Raw genomic sequence first — 22,843 nt, forward strand, 5'->3', positions numbered from 1 at the left:
AAGTGTAAGCTAAGGATACCATCAAGTTTCATGACAGGAAACCACCATCAATCACGTCTACAGTGGTGCAGACTGCGTCTACGCTGGACGGCCATGCAGTGGGGACAAGTTCTATTCACTGACGAGTTTTCACCTCAGCCACAGAGATGGACAGATCCGAGTGTACCGACGTCGAGGTGAACGTTACGTCAATCATTGTGTCATGGAAGAAGATGGGTTTGGGGGCGGCAGCGTTATGGTATGGGGTGGGATTACAGCAAGACAGAGGACCCGTTTGATAGTGGTAGAGGGCAATCTCAATGGACAGCGCTACCGCGACAAGACCATCGGCCCTGTTGTTCTACCGTTTTTGTGTCATCATGGCCCAGGCATTACCTTTCAACATGACAACGCCCGGCCTCATATTGCTCGACTTGTTCAGGATTCTTTTCAACAAAACAACGTGAATGTCATCCCCTGGCCGGCCCTGATCTCTCACCAATCGAGCACATTTGGGGATGAGAAGTCAACCACATTTTCCACAGACACTCCAGGAACTTCAAAACATACTCCAGCAGATATGGAAAGATATCCCACAGGACTTTGTGCGAGGCCTGGTCCATTCAATGAGATGAAGATGTGTTGCTTGCATCGCAACTAGAGGTGGACCCACACGCTATTGATTTGTAAATTGACATTTTGGCATGTTCATGTTTTTTTTTATGAAATCACGCATTTTCTGAACATGCTGAAGTCAGTATGGCAAATGAAACCATTTGAACACTTACAGGAGTCTTTTATCTTTTTCAAACCAAAATTGTTTCAGATTTGGTAAAAAACATAACTTTGCATTAAATCTTATTCAATGTCACAGGGACTTTTGTTGTTCAGTATATTTATGAAAGTGGAAAGCGATACAATACAATATAATAGACATAGGTGAGCGGTACTATATTCTTTCTCACCTTCATCTTATACTCACAAACACAACAATCCCATACAAACGCATATTCACACACACACATACAATGCACCCATACCTACATACACCACCATCCACACATACACACAATGCCCATACATGCACATTCTCACACACACATTCAATTCACCCATACTTACGTACACCACAATCCAGTCATGCATGTAAACACACCATCCCCATCCATATGCATACTCACAAACACCCACTCAATGTACCCATCTCTCGGAGTCAAAACTCAATGCATAATGCATGGATTAAAGGAATAACTGATTGACCTATCATTTATAAGTTTAATGTTTTCCACAGTGAACCCTCTTGTGTGTCTGAAGGGTACGTGATTGTGTAAATGTCTTCCCACATTCAACACACTTATGAGGCTTCACTCTACTGTGAGTCCTCATGTGTGCCTTCAGATTATTTGATTGTGTAAATGCTTTTCCACATTTAACACACTTATGGGGCTTCACTCCACTATGAATCCTCATGTGTGTCTTCAGATTACTTGACAGTGAAAATTCTTTCCCACATTCAACACACTTATGAGGCTTCACTCCACTGTGAATTCTCATGTGTGTCTGCAGGTTACTTTTTTGTGTAAATGTTTTCCCACATTTAACACACTTATGGGGCTTCACTCCACTGTGAATCCTCATGTGGGTATGCAGATCACCCGACCGTGTAAATTCTTTCCCACATTCAACACACTTATGAGGCTTCACTCTACTGTGAATTGTCATGTGTGTCTTCAGATCAGCCGACCGTGTAAATTTTTTCCCACATTCAACACACTTATGAGGCTTCACTCCACTGTGAATCCTCATATGTTTCTTCAGATTACTTGACAGTGAACATCTTTTCCCACATTCAACACACTGATAAGGCTTCACTCCAGTGTGAATCTTCATGTGATTCTGCAGAACACCTGATCGTCCAAATGCTTTCCCACATTCAACACACTTATAAGGCTTCTCTCCACTGTGAAACCTCATGTGTGCCTGCAGGTTACCTGACTGTCCAAATTCTTTCCCACATTCAATACACTTATAAGGCTTGACTCCAGTGTGAATCCTCATGTGTGTCTTCAGATCACCTGAGTGTGAAAATGCTTTCCCACATTCCATACACTTATAAGGCTTGACTCCAGTGTGAATCTTCATGTGTTTCTGCAGGTTATGTGAATAAGTAAACGTTTTTCCACATGCATGACACTGATACGGCTTGACTCCACTGTGAATCCTCATGTGTTTCTGCAGATCACCCGATAGTGCAAAACTTTTCCCACATTCAACACACTGATAAGGCTTGACAACAATGTGAATCTTCATGTGTGTCTTTAGGGTACATGATTTTCTAAATCGATTCCCACATTGAACACACTGATAAGGCTTGATTCCACTGTGAATCCTCATGTGTGCCTTGACAGTACCTGATCTTGCAAATCGTTTCCCACATTCAACACACTGATATGGCTTCATTCCAGTGTGAATACTCATGTGTGACTCCATGTGACCATGTTGTGAAAATGTTTTCTCACAGAAACGACACTTATGCGACTCCTTTACTGAACCACCACAAGAGTTGTATCTCTTAGCAGGACCTGCTGATCGTGGATTCAAAGCCATGATTCTTTCTATTATAATTAGCTTTGCCTTGAGATCACCTGTTTCCACCAATTCTCCCTCACAGTCGGTGGTTTCACCTGTGTCAGTGACAGGTTCTTTCTTGATATCACCTGTTTCCACCAATTCTCTCTCACAGTCAGTGAATACACTTGTGTCAGTGACAGGTTCTTTCTTGATATCACCTGTTTCCACCAATTCTCTCTCACAGTCAGTGAATACACTTGTGTCAGTGACAGGTTCTTTCTTGATATCACCTGTTTCCACCAATTCTCTCTCACACTCGGTGAATACACCTGTATTAGTAACAGGTTCTTTCTTGATATCACCTGTTTCCACCAATTCTCTCTCACAGTCAGTGAATACACTTGTGTCAGTGACAGGTTCTTTCTTGATATCGCCTGTTTCCACCAATTCTCCCTCACAGTCGGTGGTTTCACCTGTATTTGTAACAGGTTCTTTCTTGAGATCACCTGTTTCCACCAATTCTCTCTCACAGTCAGTGAATAAACTTGTGTCAGTGACAGGTTCTTTCTTGATATCACCTGTTTCCACCAATTCTCTCTCACAGTCAGTGAATAAACTTGTGTCAGTGACAGGTTCTTTCTTGATATCGCCTGTTTCCACCAATTCTCCCTCACAGTCGGTGGTTTCACCTGTATTAGTAACAGGTTCTTTCTTGAGATCACCTGTTTCCACCAATTCTCTCTCACAGTCAGTGAATAAACTTGTGTCAGTGACAGGTTCTTTCTTGATATCACCTGTTTCCACCAATTCTCTCTCACAGTCAGTGAATAAACTTGTGTCAGTGACAGGTTCTTTCTTGATATCACCTGTTTCCACCAATTCTCTCTCACAGTCGGTGAATAAACTTGTGTCAGTGACAGGTTCTTTCTTGACATCACCTGTTTCCACCAATTCTCTCTCACAGTCAGTGAATACACTTGTGTCAGTGACAGGTTCTTTCTTGAGATCCCCTGTGTCAGTGACAGAGTGCTTCTTGAGATCAGCTGTTTCCACCAATTCTCGCTCGCAGCCCATGATTAGATATGTGTCAGTGACAGGTTCTTTCTTGAGATCACCTGTTTCCACCAATTTTCTCTCACAGTCCATGATTAGATATGTTTCTGTAACAGGTTCTTTCTTGAGATCACCTGTATCCAGATATTTTCACTCACAGTTAGTGTTTACACGTCTCAGTGACAGGATATTTCTTGAGGGTATCGATTTCCAGCATTACATGTTTCAGTAACAGAGCCAGGATTCTGTGGTTGGCTTTGTACTTCCATTATTAACTTGTGGATGTTATGGTGTTCACTGAAAACATAAAGGAGTTGTCACTTCCTTCATCATGTTAATGCATTTCCTAAAGATGTTTCAAGAACAACATTTTTGGTCCCAAAACACATAATTGAAATAAATGAATTATGTCTTACAAATCAGTAGATTTAATTGTCTGAATAAATTCATAATGTAAGAATGAAACAATGCAAAATAAATGGATGTTTATATGAATATAATATAGAGGCAAAATAGAACCAATGACCCATCATTAGTTAACACCAGGAGAACCTTGAGAATTCATAACCACAGCGTCTTTTAAGGACATAATCGATTAATTTCAATCATGTGTTTTTGATCTATGTAAAACTCTTTCTTTGCAAAAATGTCGGGGCTAAATAGTAAAATAGAAAATGGGGCATTATCTGCGATATTTGCGACTTCAAATTTGATGCTAAAATAAAGATGCTAACGAGATTTCATTAAAGTGGTCGTTTAATTCTATGTATAATGAATACGGTTTCGTGACAATAGCGAGCTGCAAGAAATATTAACGCACATATCGCTGTTGGAAATGGGGTGTGTGTCACTATTTACATTTCGCCTATGCGACGACCACAGGACCCTGGCGAGGATTTTCGTGTCGCGAAACAGCTTAAATAATGTTTTCCTTCACTAAAAGTAATAATGGGCGTTATTATCGTGACATATGCATACAGTATTCATTAAAATGCAAAGAAAATTCTCTCACCATTCGTTCTAGCGTCTCTCTACAGTAAAAGATAATAACAGATGAGAAAGTATCCCTCGTTTACATCGCGAAGGCCTCCATTGTTGTTGGACAAGCTCCTCACAGCGATATCCCGTTCGCGGAGCTCTCTATATCGAGAGTGTAACGAAGGTGTCTCGCGCTGGGTTGGAGTCATTTCGAAGCTCCTTCCACCAACACTATCACTGTGAGGAGCTTTGAATCATTTCGTTAGCGCAGCACGAACGCAGCCTACCCAGATAACCAGACTGGGACTAGTTCCCGGATCCTCCGCTGCTCTAGACTGGTTCCCGGATCCTCCGCTTGGGGTATCAACAAAATGAAATACAGTTTTGTCTTGGAAATAATCAGGAAATGTAGGTGTCCTTGGGGGTAATGATAGCAAAGTTTTAATAAGTCACTTTCTCTGAATTCTGCGATTTTCGTTTACACTATCTGGATTTGTAACACAAACTAAATATTTCACCTGAGCCTAGCTTATTTTATCGTGTGTAATGTTAGAGTCAATGTGTAAAATGATTAAATTTTCACTAAGTCAATTTATTAAACGCCTAAACATTGAGTTATTTTACAAATTGACAGAAAAATCTGTCCGTTTATTTTATGATAACGAATTACAAACATTTCGATGTTTATTTTCATCACCCAGTGACTGAAAATGATAGGATCAAGAGAATACGAAGGTCAAAGTACATTTCTATATTTTTTACATCTGAACCTAGCATAATTAGTCTATTGCGAGGTTTTTACCCATTTTGAATGTCTTAATACGTTTTAATTAATCTGTTAAATAAATGGACAGATTTTTCAGTCAATTTGTTAAATGAAATATTTACACATTTACAGTGTTCGAAATACCTGCCTGCCCGACCGTCCGAGACGGGTTGATTTCAACTCGGGCTGCCAGATTTTCAAATCCCCCTGCCCGACGGTCGGGTTATATTTCATTTGTAAAAAGATTCTAAATATTTCCCGATGATAAGCATTATTTACATGATGTATTCTAGGATATTAAATACAAATCTGACCTAAAAAGTGTTTGCTATTTCTTTTCTTGCATTACTTCGTGTTCAGTGAATTCGATTTAAAGTTTTAATTAAATTATCCTGAGAAACATATGATTATAGTGGGCAGGCAGGTTTTGGTCAGGGCTGGCAAGTATTTCAGCTAGCCAGTCCTGTGGTCTGGCTGAAAATTTTGGGAGTTTCATACCCTGGGCACAGTCAATCTGTAAAATGTGATGATTCTCTCAGGCAATTTATTAACTGTGTGAATATTTCATTTAACAAATTGACTGAAAAATCTGTCCATTTATTTAACAGATTAATTAAAAAGTATTAAGACATTCGAAATGGGTAAAAACATCGCAATAGACTAATTATTATACCCTGATGACATTTAATAAATTGCCTGAGAGAATCATCACATTTTACAGATTGACTGTGCCATATACATATACACGCTTACAAACGAAAAGTCTTGTGAAAACAACGACTCTCAGAGTCTCGCATCGAAGAACGGAGACAGGAGATCGACCTTTGTGGTTACAGTATAAACTGCAAATGTGATGTTTTTGTAAGGGATTAAAACACTGACCTAGTTGAAAAGTGCAGGTGTGTTCCGAAAAAATTATTCAAACAGAGATTACATTATTTGAGTTTGAGCTCACGCACGACCATCTGTGCAATGAAACCTGTCCGATGTCACGTGTCTTTTGTAGTGAGTGAGTTTTAACAGTATTCCTGTTATATCACGGCATGTCCGCTTAATGTGGGATTAAAGCCCGAAGTGATGCAGGTCTTTGACGTTTACCACTTCAGTGAAACCCACGAGTACGGGTATGGTGCTGACAAACCTAGAAACATAATCGGGGGGAACCGGGATTCGAACCCACAATCAACGATTCGCGGCGCCTTAGACGACTGGGCCACTCTTGTCTTTTGTAACAGTCTTATATTTTAAAATACATATATAGCGTTTCTGGACATTATAACTCGTGTTCGTTTCTTATTGATCACGTAATTTTGTTTCAGGTGTTTGACATAGGTGTCAAGTCTCGTTGGTCAGCTGAGAAAGCACACATGACAATTATTTTCATGATGTCCACGGTCCAAAAACCAATGAGTCAGATAACAATCACTAACGTATTATCGTCTTACCCTTTTGAACAAAGCATGTTGTTTTTACATAGGCACTTCACGCCCAGCTATTGATGTACGTATTCCGTCAGCTTTCGTAAACCTACACATGTAAACACTTGCTTGTGAAATATCACTTTGCAAAATAACAGTGATTAATCAGTCAACCTGTTTTCGGTTAATCCTTTGATGGATTATTTTTGGTAACGCAACTGATAATTCCTGCGCTGCGCTTCAAATTACATAACATACACTTCAACCCACTTCAAACCTGAATTTAGTTTGAACAATTCCCCCAGACACTAGAATGCCAAATGGGAACCTTTGTCAGGTAATCGGAGTGATGCTACCGCTAATTATAACGGTAATAAATTCATTATCTGAGCATCAAGTGAATGACGACTTATACACAAGTGTTGGGTTATGCCATGAAACAGTTGACAAGAAAGGAGTAGCTATCGTATTATCCACGCAATCTGAAATACGAAAATGTTTTCATTGCAGGGATAAATTTCTATTAAACTATAAACCACCAGGGGTATTTCCAAATAACGACATCCGATGACCTTCCACCGTTCATTTTATCTGTTTGTTTAGGTTGAAGAAATTAATTAACATGCGCCCTTTATAATATCGAAATCTTCATAGATCGCCGGTAACCAAGTGTTCAGAAGTGCGTATAGATAGATGAACCAAGTAATTCAGTCTGACCACCCGACCCCGTTAGTCGCCTCTTACCACAAACATGGGACCGGTGAAGATCCGGAGTAGAATAGGTTTTCAGCAACCCATGCTGGCCGTAAAAGGCGACTAGGTTAGTCGTAAGAGGCGACTAACGGGATCGGGTAGTCAGGCTCGCTGACTTTGTTGATGCATGTCAACGTATGCCAATTGCGTGGATCGATGCACGTGATGTCAGTCACTGGACTGTCTGCTCCAGATTCGATTATTTACAGAAGACCGTCATACAGCTGGAATATTGCTGAGTGCAGTGTTAAACAACAAACAAACATAACAAGCATGGGTTGCTGAAGACGGGACTAAGGATCGAAGATGCGCGCGAGATCTGATAAGCGCGAGACACTGCCCGGCAGCCTGAGCCAATCAGCGCCATAATGAATGAATTAATTAATTTCTTTATTTCCTCCAGAATTTTCATCCGAAGATTTACAATATTTCCTAGAGCAAATGCATGATGCTAATATTTACATAAATAGGTATATATATATGGAATCAAGTCACAAAAACGCCACTGCTACAGAAAAGCATGCATTCCATGCAAAAGTTGACTTTTATGCAAGTCCCATGCATTTCACTACCCAAGTATGGGTATAAAAACATGTACGTTAACGGGATTCCATATGCATTTCTTAGCATCGTGCTGACAACAACCACTCAGAAGAACAACATAATTATGCAATTATTCAACATTACGAAATGCCACGCCTGTCCGAAAATGAGCGTCTGCGAGCCATTGGTATGCTTGAAGCAGGATCGAGTCAACGTGATGTTGGAAGACAATTTAATGTCCACAGAAACACCATTCGGTGTTTATGGCAACGTTGGCAACAGACGAATGCAGTCAGAGACCATCCTCGGAGTGGCAGGCCACGCGTAACCAATAATCGACAAGACAACTGGATTCGAACAACACACCTACGAAATCGATTCAAGCCAGCAACAGTGACTGCAAGAAGCACCCCTGGCCTTCGACGAATATCTTCACAAACCGTACGTCGTCGCCTCAGATGTGCAAGGATTGTCGCCAGAAGACCCGCCAGACGTCCCATTTTGACAGGAAACCACCGTCAAGCATGTCTACAGTGGTGCAGACAGCGTCTACGCTGGACGGCCATGCAGTGGGGACAAGTTCTATTCACTGACGAGTTTCGTTTTCACCTCAGCCACAGCGATGGACGGCTTTGTGTGTACCGACGTCGATATGAACGTTACGTCAATCATTGTGTCATGGAAGAAGATCGGTTAGGGGGCGGCAGCGTTATGGTATGGGGTGGGATTACAGCAAGACAGAGGACCCGTTTGATATTGGTAGAGGGAAATCTCAATGGACGTCCCTGTTGTTCTACCGTTTTTGCGTCGTCATGGCCCAGGCATTACCTTTCAACATGACAACGCCCGGCCTCATCCTCATATTGTTCAGGATTCTCTTCAACAAAACAACGTGAATGTCATCCCCTGGCCGGCTCGCACCCCTGATCTCTCACCAATCGAGCACATGTGGGATGAGATGGATCGGCGCCTTCGACGTCAACCACGTGTTCCACAGACACTCCAGGAACTTCGAAACATGCTCCAGCAGATATGGACAGATATCCCACAGGACTTCGTGCGACGCCTGGTCCATTACATGAGACGAAGATGTGTTGCTTGCATCGCAACCAGAGGTGGACCCACAGGCTATTGATTTGTAAATTGACATTTTGGCATGTTCATGGTTTTTTTTATGAAATCAAGCTTTTTCTGAAGTCAGTATGGCAAATTAAACCATTTGAACACTTACAGGAGTCTTTTATCTGTTGCAAACCAAAATTGTTTCAGATTTGGTAAAAAAACATAACTTTGCATTAAATCTTATTCAATGTCACAGGAACTTTTGTTGTTCAGTCTATATTCATCATCAGCTATGTATACACAAGTGCGAGCTATTGCTCTGACGACGACTAGTTTTAGAGCGTCCGCCCGGAGAGCGGAAGGCCCGGGGTTTGATCTAAAAGACGTTACAAAATGAAAAAAAATGTCACCTGGTACACGGATGCAAGCACTTCAACATTGAAATTTGTTTTTCATCATTTGGGGGAACAGAGAGTGACAGATCAATACAATATTTAACTCGAAGCTTATGAGCACGCATGGTGATGCATTTATGTGTTAATAATAATGGAGTAACAAGTTGCTAAAACATGTCTTGATGATGGCCCAGCATACACTCTGAATTGCACATCTTCTTAAAGCTAATAATTTCTATGTATATGCAGCAAATCTTATCTGGACTCCCTCATATAAGTAGTCATTTTGATCAGATGGAATACAGAGAAAGAGAGAGAGTGAGGAAATTGCCTTATTAGGGTCTCACCCTTCACATGATATAAAGCACATTGGTATAAAACATATCTTGTAAAGGCTATACCCTTCTGGGTTATGAGAGACCTTTCTTTTAACACATCTTTAATACCACTGCAATGTAGTAGGTAGGTGGTAACACACACAAACACACACACGCTACCCTTCACATACACACACCAACCAACACTCACATATACAACCAACACTCACATATACAACCAACACCACATATATACACTTACATACAATTCCACACACATGCATACAGAAGCAAACCACCCTCTACATACACCAAATAACCAATACACACATACACACATTCCTCATATATATGCATACATATAACACCCACGCTATATTTTCACCCACATTCTACACCACCCACACTACATACACACACCCAACACAAACATATACCATGATATGCACGCACACACACGCACGCACGCACGCACACACACACACTACCATACACACATACATACACACCATCCCCATCCATACTCACACATACATACATACTCACACACAAACACAAACATATACCCCCAAACCACACACACACACACACACACACACACACACACACACACACACACACACACACACACACACACACACACACACACACACACACACACACACTACACACACACTACACACACACACTACACACACACACTACATATACATATACCACCCACACTACATACATACACACATCCTACAAATACAAATATCACCCACACGCTACATACACACACACTACACGTACATATACCATACACACTCACTACAAATACATATACCACCACACACCCTATATACACACACACTACACATACATATACCACCCACACTACAAACATACACACATATTACAAATACAAATATCACCCACAGCTACTCTACGCATGCGTCAATCTGCAAGGTTGGTGAAAATCTGCTCTCGCAAAATACCTAGTTCTCTGCTTCTAATACTTCTATCAACAAGCTCCAAGATGCATTAAAATGATGCCCCTGAAGCGCTGAACAGAAGTATGGTATGTAAAATGAAAAACAATGCATATCTTGCATGGTAACTTGTTGCAAAGTTTCAAAATGTGAGTTCTAAGTTCAAAATGCTGAGCCAAGGAGGGAGAGTTGTACCCAAGCCTGTCCAGCCAGCCAAGCCGCAGACCCTGGACTGATTGATAAACAATAGACCTCGCTACAGCACAATGAGCGGCTCCGAGAGTGACGAGGGAGACACTCGTTATTACAGAAGAAGAGAAGAAGAAGAAGAAGAAAATTGTTTTATTAAAGTGTCACATGCTGCAGTACTAAATATATGGACATATAAACATTTCATTAAAAAACATCACCCGGCCAGTTGGCCTACGAGACACTAATTACATAATGGTACATTTAAAATATATAAAAAAAGAAAGGAAAAATTAGTTGCAACTTTGTATATTACTACATCCACACCCACACCCACACCCACACCCACACCCACACCCACACCAACACCAACACCAACACCCACACCCACACCGATACACCAACACACACACATCCGCATTAAAATCCCGCTCAAAGCATTCAAACAGGTAAGCATACAAACAGGTAAGCATACAGGACGCTCACAGCAATCTCATACAGGACACTCACAGCAGTCTCATACAGAACACTCACAGCAATCTCATTGAGAGCACTCACAACAATTTCATACAGAACACTCACAACAATCTCATTCAGAACACTCGCAGCAATCTCATACAAAACACTCACGGCAATCTCATACATGTCATACATCTATACACATATGCGTCCATATACACACAACTTAATTCATCAATCGTGTATACTAACCTACATATATAACCAGCATACATACTAACATACCAACCTACATACATACCTATAGCCATCAAACATAAATCAATCCGTATTATACATACACAGGTCCATCCATACCTATGTCCGTTCAAACACACCTCAATCCAAATATACTAACACACATCCATACCTATATCCATTCAAACACACCTCAATCCAAATATACTAACACACATACAACCATACATCCATACCTACATCCATCCATACACATATCGATCCATATATACATACACACATACAACCATATCTATATCCATCCATTCACACCTCAGTCCATATATACATACACACATACAACCATACAAGTGTCGTACTGAATACAGTATGAACATACATTAAATACAACAGATGATATAAATGAGTGGCACTGTGTACTAACGTACATAAACACACCCGCCTACACACCTACGTGCATATATAAGACAATGCATAACATTATGGATGGGATAAAAAGTAATTAAAATAAAAGCTAACAGTTTATATAAAGTTTACGGCGCCTGTACATTCTGTAGACAAGGGAGGCTAGGGATTTACTTATACATGTAGTATTCATTAGATAACAGGTCTGTTGCAGTAGAGAAAAGGTCGGGAAGGAGGGCTCCAAGGAGGTAATATAATTCCATAAATCATATCTTAAATCAGAATAAAAGTTACATTCAGTTAGAAAGTGGATTTCATCTTCGATTGCTTTAGAGTCACACATTTTACATATCCTTTCTTCCAAGGGGACAGTCGGTCGTGAAAATCTACCGGTCTCTATTTCAAGAGGTAAAGTTCCTGTACGTATTTTGGCGAGTGTACTTCGATAAGATCGGTCCATTATAAGTTGAACATATGGTTCAGTGTTAAGCGAGCCCTTTAAGAGTCTATATGTTCTAAGTTTGTTACCGTTTATAAGCCCTCGATCGTTCCACAGCTGACGTAGCCAGTCGTGGTAATCATTGGATATAAGCCAAGTCTTTATGTAGTCCATGTCAGGGGGTGTTAAATTAAATATATCTAAAATAGGTAGTTGCCACGACTTGATAAGTGTAAAAACCTTATTAGTCCATGATTTACGATAGTTACGTGACCATAGATGGACTTTACTACTCACTCGAATGTTGTCACAGTTTTGTAGACGATACCATAGTTGTATTTCTAACTTTTGCTTGGTATAAGGCGAAGTCCAACCCATATCCCCTCGAACTGACAAGTTTGGTGACTTACAGCCCACTCCGAGAAAGAATCTACATGCTCGATTTTGTACAGCATTGATACAACTGAACTGACGTGTGCCCCACACAGCAGCTCCGTATGAGAGAATCGGTTGCACAAGGTTTTCATATAACTTATTAAATACATCGTAAGCCATTCCTCCACTGGCTTTGAATTTACACACAATCACACCTAAGGCACGATGAGCAGACTTGGCTATTTCCTTGGCTGTGAAATTAAGATCTAGGTGTTCATGAAACCAAACACCAAGATATTTATATGCATGAGTATAACACACTTCATTTTCACCGATAGTGAAAGTAACACCTGATATACTGGAACCTCTTGACCGGAAATGGACAACTTGTGTTTTCTTCAAATTAACAGACATACGCCATTTAGTACACCAGGTATTTACACAATTTAACATCTTCTGTAAACAACTTTCGTCGGGTGCAATTAAGGCAATGTCGTCTGCATACAACAGAACACTTAGTTGATAATTACTTATATTAATCCCACAATTCAGACAGTTGATTTCATCCACAAGATCGTTACACACAACCAGTGGAGGATATAGACAATCATATATTCCGTGAGATACACCAGAAGCTTGGACAACTTGACAGGATTTCATTCGAAAGTGAATTGGTCGAGTTATATACAGGGGATGAAGACAAGCTGAACGAGGTGAGATACAGTCTTTATGATATAGCCAAGGAGAGGTGTCAAAATGTGCCCATTGGATTTCTTATGAAGAGGGTACAAAGGGAAAACTCAAGAAAAAGCATAACAGAGAAATATGCTTCAGATGTGTTTTATCTATACGGATTTATAACAGGACGTCCTCCAGAAAGAGGTTTTGAATAAGCAAAAGAGCCGAAACCCTGAGGACACTGTCATTGATTCTGTTTCTTGCCAACAAGAAAAACAATCACAGAAGACTATGGACATTACATCACTCATGTTTGCCAAAGTTTTAGAAATGCATGATTGCTTAATGGAACATTCACAGTCCGTTGATCGCAAAATTGAGCATCTGTGTGAGAATTTGACTTAAACATCAAAGCCATCAACCGATCATTGGAGGAGAAAAATAAAGAGCTGATAACTGCTACTGGAGAAATAGAAAGACTTCATACCGCGGAACTAAAACTACGCAGTGATATCAGGGTCTTAGTATATCAAATGAAGGATAAAGACTCACAGATCAGCCTCCTTAAAGATCAACTTAAAACGAGCATTGACACAATCTCTCGCAAGACAAGTGATATTGATGGAAAACTGAATTCATTGAATAACAGAGATAGACTATTGTACTCTGAAACACTAACGAGTCCTCCAATGCGTAAATCCACCAAAACTACTGAAAACGGCAGTATACAGCCTGGAGCATCCATAGATACACAGGCAACATATTCCAAAGAGGTGGGGTATAATTCCCATACACCCGCCAGGGGTGATGGATCATGTGACGATGATAGCGATGACGTAATCCTGAGTACATGTCACAGTGATACACGGATTCAGGCAAAGGGTAGACAAAGTATACGTCCCGAGACATTACAAGAGTACGGGCAACGTTCCAACAATGATATATCTCACTCACAAAGAAACATACACTTTGACGGTGAATGGGAGAGGGCTTTCAAGGGGGCTTCACCTCGATTTAAAAGAAAAAGACTTGTACTGTCAAACATCAAAGCTGATATGCCTTTTGACGTAGTTCGTGATGCTATGTAGCATACGCCAAGAAACAAGATGTCCATGTGAGCATGGTCAGACTTTTGAAACACTGGACCGGTATGTACCCAACATATACACTGCGGATCAACATTGACACTGGATCAGCACATAAAGTTCTTGAAAATGAACATTTTTGGTCAAAGAATGTAAAATGCCGCGAATGGGTGTCCTACCCGCGGCGGGATGCTGGAAATAAGTAACCATAAACATGTTTAGGTTGCTCCTAATACTGTTCATGCTGAACATCGGCACTTGGAATACCAGAGGTGCACTGTACAGTCGCCAGTACCTTGAAAACATAGCTAACAAATGTGATGTGTTAACTGTTTCTGAACACTGGTTGACCAAAAGAACTGAGACATTTTTCGACTCGCTGAGTTCGTCATATGACGCCGTGGTAAAAATCAAAGAAGACCAGAGAGGATACAGAGGCGAAGGTGGAGTTGCTATTTTAGTTAAAAAGGACTCGTTCAGTGATATGCAGATGTACGTCCCTGGGTATGACGGAGTAGTTGCTGTAAGGCTATCTAGACCCAACTATGTTGACCTATCTGTGGTCTGTACACTCCTTCCCTCTACCAATAAGAATGTGTGTGCCTATCAAGAACGATTGAAGGAAACATTCGACATTGTTGATGAACTCTCACAAACCAGTCATACTATCCTGTGCGGCGACTTCAACACAGACATAACCAATAATCAAAACTCGCATCGATCACGCCTACTCATAGATTATCTGTCTGTGCGGAATATGGTATCTTCCTATGACAGCGGTAAAGTAGTAGGACAACTAATGACATGGAGGAACAAGAACTTCACACAATCGTCCATAATTGACTATGTATTTGTACCTCAACATCTACAACTATCTGTCAACAAGACACGTATATATGATTCAACTCCTTTCGATGTGTCTGATAACTTCCCTGTTATAGTGTCCATACATGATGACAAGCTAAACAGCACTACATGTAAAGCGGACATGCCGTCGACTCCTTACAAATGGACAAAAGCTAGTCACTTAGAACTAAGTATGTATGAAGCCGAGGTTCACAGATTGCTTGGTGATGTAATGCTTGACACTGGGAATATAGGAGCTGATGTAATAGAGAGTTATTTTGACTCGATTGTCAGCGCACTAAAGACGTCTGCTGCTAAGTGGACACTATAGAACTCACCTGAAACCTTACTGGAAGAGTTCAAACCTTGACCTCTATCATTACAAGATGCGCCAGGCGAAAAGATTGTGGTCAGCAGAAGACAGGCCTCGGGGTGCCGGTAACGACTCGTATACCCTATACAAACAGGCTAAATGTGACTTCCGACATTGCAAAAGACAGGCTGAGAGACAATGGAATAAAGAAAAATATATTGAAATAAACTCAGCATGTGAAGTAGATATTGCTAAATTCTACAGGATTGTAAAGAAACAAAGACAATCTAAGACTGTAAATACACACCTCAAGTACAAAGAACGCTGTTGCAATACACCATCAGAGGTGTGCAACTTGTGGGCAGACTACTTTGCAGATTTATTATCACCTCTCGACCGGCCGGAGTTTGACAACGACTTTCGTGTTGAGACGGACTCTAGAATAAACAACATCTCAAAGATACCACTTCTGGACGATGATCCTATACTGAAGAGAGACATAGAAATACACGAACTAAAACGACTGAAACAAAGCTTAAAAATGAGAAAGTCACCAGGACCGGACCAAATCACAAATGAACATATCTATTTCGCTGGAGATATGCTTCTAAAACACTTAACTCAACTGTTTAACATGATGATACGAACATGCTACAGCCCTGCACTGTTGAGATCTGGAACAATTATTCCAATATATAAAGGAAACAATAAGGACAGATCGGATCCTGCAAATTACAGAGGTATCACTCTGACGTCAGTGGTGGGAAAACTGTTCGAAAAGATCCTATTAGAGAGAATTGAGAGACATATCAAATATATGGAGCCCGACTTCCCACATAGATTACAATGTGGCTTCAGGCGAGAACACGGTGCAAACATAGCTACCTACATACTCAAAGAAGTCATATATTTCTATACGGAAAGGTCTTCCAACGTATACACTGTGTTTCTTGATAATGAGAAAGCGTTTGATCGCATCTGGCACAATGGACTACTCCTAAAATTATTCATCCTTGGTGTGCAAGGGAAAGCCTGGCATATCATACGTCAGTCGTATCACGAATCTACTGCATGTGTCAAATATGCCGGTGAGACAAGTCGAACGTTCCCAATCGGACAAGGTGTGGGACAAGGACGTGTCTTATCCGCCTGGATGTTCCTTGTGTATATTAACGAGCTTATAATCCGCCTTGACCATTTGAAACAAGGTGTTATGCTTGGACGTGATCACTTCCCAGTTGTCCTACTCGCGGATGACACAACTCTCATAAGCTCACCAAGTAGTGGCATATGCATGTCCTTACAGACTGTACATCAATATGCTTGCCAATGGAGATTGACATATAATGCAAGAAAAAGCTGTGTTCTGGTGTTTAAAGGTGGAAACAAAATCAACCAACCACGTTCTTTTAGACTAGGTAACCATATACTGGAAATGAAATTGAACACAATATATGCAGGTTCTATTATCAGTACTCATTTAGAATCCGAAAGGACCAGGAGAGCTTGCGCTAAGGCGAGGAAGAATTTGAATTCCCTGAGAGATATTGGTCTAAGAGCAGGTGGTCTGAACCCAGTCTGCTGTATGAACATATGGCGTAGAGTAATAATTCCAGGTGCCTTCTACGCGTGTGAACTGTGGTCAAATATGTCCAAGACAGAACACAATGAAATTGAAAAACTCCAGCGCTACTTTGCACGTAATGTACAATTTTCATGTAAGATCTTCGACCGTTGCAACTATTCAGACGCTGGGATTGTGGACAATGACATCCGTGATTGACAAAATGAAGCTGATGTTCCTTGGGAGGATGTGTAGAAGCAGCCACAGATATGCCCCGAAAAAGGTGTTCTATTTCAAGTGTGCTCAATATATTACAGGCAGTGACAAAAGTAAGTCTGTAACACATGATCTACTCAATGTGGCAAAGAAATATGAATTATGGACCATAATAGTTCACTTTATGAAAACTAACCAGTTTCCATCCAAGGATGTGTGGAACAAAACCGTACAGATTAAAATAACAGAACATGAAACTGCTCATTGGCACACGAGTCTGCGAGATCACCCTGAATTAAACAGATTTATTAAAATTCACAGTAAGCTTGTACCTCATAGACTGTGGAATATGTGTATTCTGTACAATATACCAACTAGACCAATGTATGCACTTGTGAAACTAGGAACACTACCAATAACACCTGGACAGTGTTTAATGTGTGATGAGGAGTGCGATGACATAATAAAGCACCAACTGCTATGTTGTACAGCTTTAGCTGATACAAGGAACACCCTCTATGAACATCTATTTGACTCTTTAAACCTCGAACAATACATGCGTATTGAGGACTGTGCAGATGACGAAGTCAAACTTGTGACATTGCTAGGTGGTATAACCCCTATAGTAGAGGATATGAGCCTTCACAGATGGGCTGAATTCATATCTTCTGTATCACGAGACATAAGCTCCTGGAACCTGCGATCAATGCTCTATCTATAGACAGTATATCTCATACCAGGACCAGGACATGTAAATATTCAGTATTGCCAATTTCTCTGCATAATATAATGTTCGTGTAAATATGCTGTGTTAACATGATTCCAAATGTATATCACTCTCCGAAATTAATGGAGGAAATAAAGATCATTCATTCATTCATTCATCCTACAAATACAAATATCACCCACACGCTACATACACACACACTACACGTACATATACCACCCACACTATATACATACACACTCACTACAAATACATATACCACCACACACACAACATTCCCACACACCCATACACAAACATATACCCCCACACTGCACACATACACACACACCCTACACATACATACATTTACCCCCACACTGCATACATACACACACCCTACACATATATACATATACCCCCACACTGCATACATACACACACCCTACACATACATACATATACCCCCACACTGCATAATACACACACACCCTACACATACATACATACATATACCCCCACACTGCACACATACACACACCCTACACATACATACATACATATACCCCCACACTGCACACATACACACACCCTACACATACATACATACATATACCCCCACATTGCATACATACACACACCCTACACATACATACATACGTATACCCCCACACTGCATAAGACACACCCCCTACACATACATACATATACCCCCACACTGCACACATACACACACCCTACACATACATACATATACCCCCACACTGCATACATACACACACCCTACACATACATTCATATACCCCCACACTGCACAGATACACACACACCCTACACATGCATACATATACCCCCACACTGCATACATACACACACCCTACACATACATTCATATACCCCCACACTGCACAGATACACACACACCCTACACATACATTCATATACCCCCACACTGCATACATACACACACCCTACACATACATACATATACCCCCACACTGCACACATACACACACCCTACACATACATGCATATACCCCCACACTGCATACTAACACACACCCTACACATACATACATATACCCCCACACTGCATACATACACACACCCTACACATACATTCATATACCCCCACACTGCATACATACACACACCCTACACATACATTCATATACCCCCACACTGCACAGATACACACACACCCTACACATGCATTCATATACCCCCACACTGCATACATACACACACACCCTACACATACATACATATACCCCCACACTGCACAGATACACACACACCCTACACATACATACATATACCCCCACACTGCACAGATACACACACACCCTACACATACATTCATATACCCCCACACTGCACAGATACACACACACCCTACACATACATACATATACCCCCACACTGCATACATACACACACCCTACACATGCATTCATATACCCCCACACTGCATACATACACACACCCCCTACACATACATACATATACCCCCACACTGCACACATACACACACCCTACACATACATACATATACCCCCACACTGCATACATACACACACCCTACACATACATACATATACCCCCACACTGCACACATACACACACCCTACACATACATACATATACCCCCACACTGCATACATACACACACCCTACACATACATACATATACCCCCACACTGCATACATACACACACCCTACACATACATACATTTACCCCCACACTGCATACATACACACACCCTACACATACATACATATACCCCCACACTGCATACATACACACACCCTACACATACATACATATACCCCCACACTGCATACATACACACACCCTACACATACATACATATACCCCCACACTGCATACATACACACACCCTACACATACATACACATATACCCCCACACTGCATACATACACACACATCCTACACATACATACATATACCCCCACACTGCATACATACACACACACTACACATACATACATATACCCCCACACTGCATACATACACACACACTACACATACATACATATACCCCCACACTGCATACATACACACACCCTACACATATATACATATACCCCCACACTGCATACATACACACACACTACACATACATACATATACCCCCACACTGCATACATACACACACCCTACACATATATACATATACCCCCAAACTGCATACATACACACACCCTACACATACATACATATACCCCCACACTGCATACATACACACACCCTACACATACATACATATATCCCCACACTGCATAAGACACACACCCTACACATACATACATATACCCCCACACTGCATACATACACCCCCCCTACACATACATACATACATATACCCCCACACTGCACAGATACACACACACCCTACACATACATTCATATACCCCCACACTGCACAGATACACACACACCCTACACATACATACATATACCCCCCACACTGCATACATACACACACCCTACACATACATACATATACCCCAACACTGCACACATACACACACCCTACACATTTATACATATACCCCCACACTGCATACATACACACACACACCCTACACATACATACATATACCCCCACACTGCACACATACACACACCCTACACATACATACATACATATACCCACCACACTGCATACATACACACACACACCCTACACATACATACATATACCCACCACACTGCACACATACACACACCCTACACATACATACATATACCCCCACACTGCATACATACACACACACCCTACACATACATACATATACCCCCACACTGCACACATACACACACCCTACACATACATACATACATATACCCCCCACACTGCACACATACACACACCCTACACATACATACATATACCCCCACACTGCATACATACACACACCCTACACATACATACATACATATACCCCCCACACTGCACACATACACACACCCTACACATACATACATATACCCTCACACAAACATATGGCCACAGCTCCATCCCACCCACACCTACACACACAATCCACACATCCACACATATGTGTACTCACACACACATATGTGCACCCATACCTACATATGATACACCACCACCTAAACATTATGTCATACACCATTCCCATCCAAATGCATACTCAAACACACAGACAATGCACCCATACCTACATGCATACAACACACCCATCTCTTAGAGTCAAAGGCCCATGCATGGCTCCAAGGGTTAACTGATAGTTATGTTATTTATGTCCATCATCCACAAACTTAGTAATTGAAAAGCACATTCCTCGAGCAGTTGTCAGTACAAGCATGTCACATTGACCAGTTGCAAGTCTAAAGAAAACTGCACACTTGGCTTTTGCTACACGCGGTGTTGTAAAAATTGTCTTTTATTATATAAATAGAGAATACTACACTCATTCTCGTTAGATACCATTTTTACGAAACGAGTGGACTTTCTATGGTAAGAAAGTTCACGAGTTTCGTAAAGATGGTATCTAACGAGAATGAGTGTGGTATTTTATTTATTACCCACGTTAAATATATATTTAAGTGTAAATACATAACAACTTTCGTTCGTTGACAGACCAAACTGAAACCGGTTGCAAAATCTGATTGCGCATGAATATTGATATATGACCAAATATGGGCATTGTTGACATGTTTATGCATACGCATTAACAACATGCGCCTGCTGTTCTGTTTGCAAACAAACCAGCACCGACGCTCATGATCCTTTTGGAAGAAAGTCTTCAACTTATGGTAATTCAAGCGCCATGTTGTTAGTACGCAGGACACCGATAAGAAAATTTGAAATGTCACATTAGCGCCGCGCTTTGAATATCGGACCAACAGTCACACGCATCACACTGCCGGGGTCCCGTCTGTGCAATCAAAATGGTTCGGTTTCCTTGATCTATCAGATGAATTTATATCATGTCCGTACCATTTTGGAAGAGGGAAATCAGACTGTTCGCCAAAGACATTCATGTTAACTGTACCACCCTATATACCGAAGACGTGAAAATCAACAAACTCAAATCTGCTTGCATGTCAGTGACAGCTTCGAACGATCGAAGGGCAAGGTCGCCACCGGAATAAGAAAAGACAACCGCGATCCACTCACAGCGTTTTACGCTAGAGATAGGGAATGTTACTGTTCACATTTTGGGATGTTTTGGGCCACAAAATCAGAAGTCAAGCACACTTCCACGGAGTTTTCGAATGATTTGTATCGGAACTGTGAACTTTAAGTGATCTGGTCGTGCTGTCGTGTTCGTTCATTCATGAACAACACCTCCTGAAACAGCGCCACAAAATACGCTTCAAAGGTGACACCGATGGCACAACCGGATCATCCCAAGTAAGTCTAGATATCTGTCCAGATAGTTTAAACAGACTTCATTTCACCACGCTTATCCTTTTACGTTAAATCAAATTGAAAGTTGCGAAAATGGTCGGGTGCGTCACGCTC

The 22,843-nt window shown here is 41.0% G+C and overlaps 1 protein-coding gene across 2 annotated transcripts; it reads right to left on the reverse strand.

Annotated features, from left to right (window-relative positions):
• Positions 1 to 784: 784 nt before the first annotated feature.
• On the reverse strand, positions 785 to 4,710 carry LOC124110457 (zinc finger protein 883-like). Of its 2 annotated transcripts, none has more exons than XM_048387822.1 (2): positions 4,616 to 4,710; positions 785 to 3,900 (listed from the first exon to the last, which is right to left on the reverse strand). In XM_048387822.1, the coding sequence occupies exon 2, from the start codon at positions 3,694 to 3,696 to the stop codon at positions 1,255 to 1,257; it is 2,442 nt and encodes an 813-aa protein (XP_048243779.1). In that variant the 5' UTR covers positions 3,697 to 3,900; positions 4,616 to 4,710; the 3' UTR covers positions 785 to 1,254. The 2 variants fall into 2 exon arrangements, with proteins under 2 accessions (XP_048243779.1, XP_048243780.1); XM_048387823.1 differs by lacking the exon at positions 4,616 to 4,710 and having other exon boundaries at positions 785 to 2,840; positions 3,057 to 3,900.
• Positions 4,711 to 22,843: the final 18,133 nt, after the last annotated feature.

The sequence above is a fragment of the Haliotis rufescens genome, unplaced genomic scaffold, assembly GCF_023055435.1.
Source record: "Haliotis rufescens isolate VD_foot unplaced genomic scaffold, xgHalRufe1.0.p SCAF_7, whole genome shotgun sequence".
NCBI classification, from domain to species: Eukaryota; Metazoa; Mollusca; class Gastropoda; order Lepetellida; family Haliotidae; genus Haliotis; species Haliotis rufescens.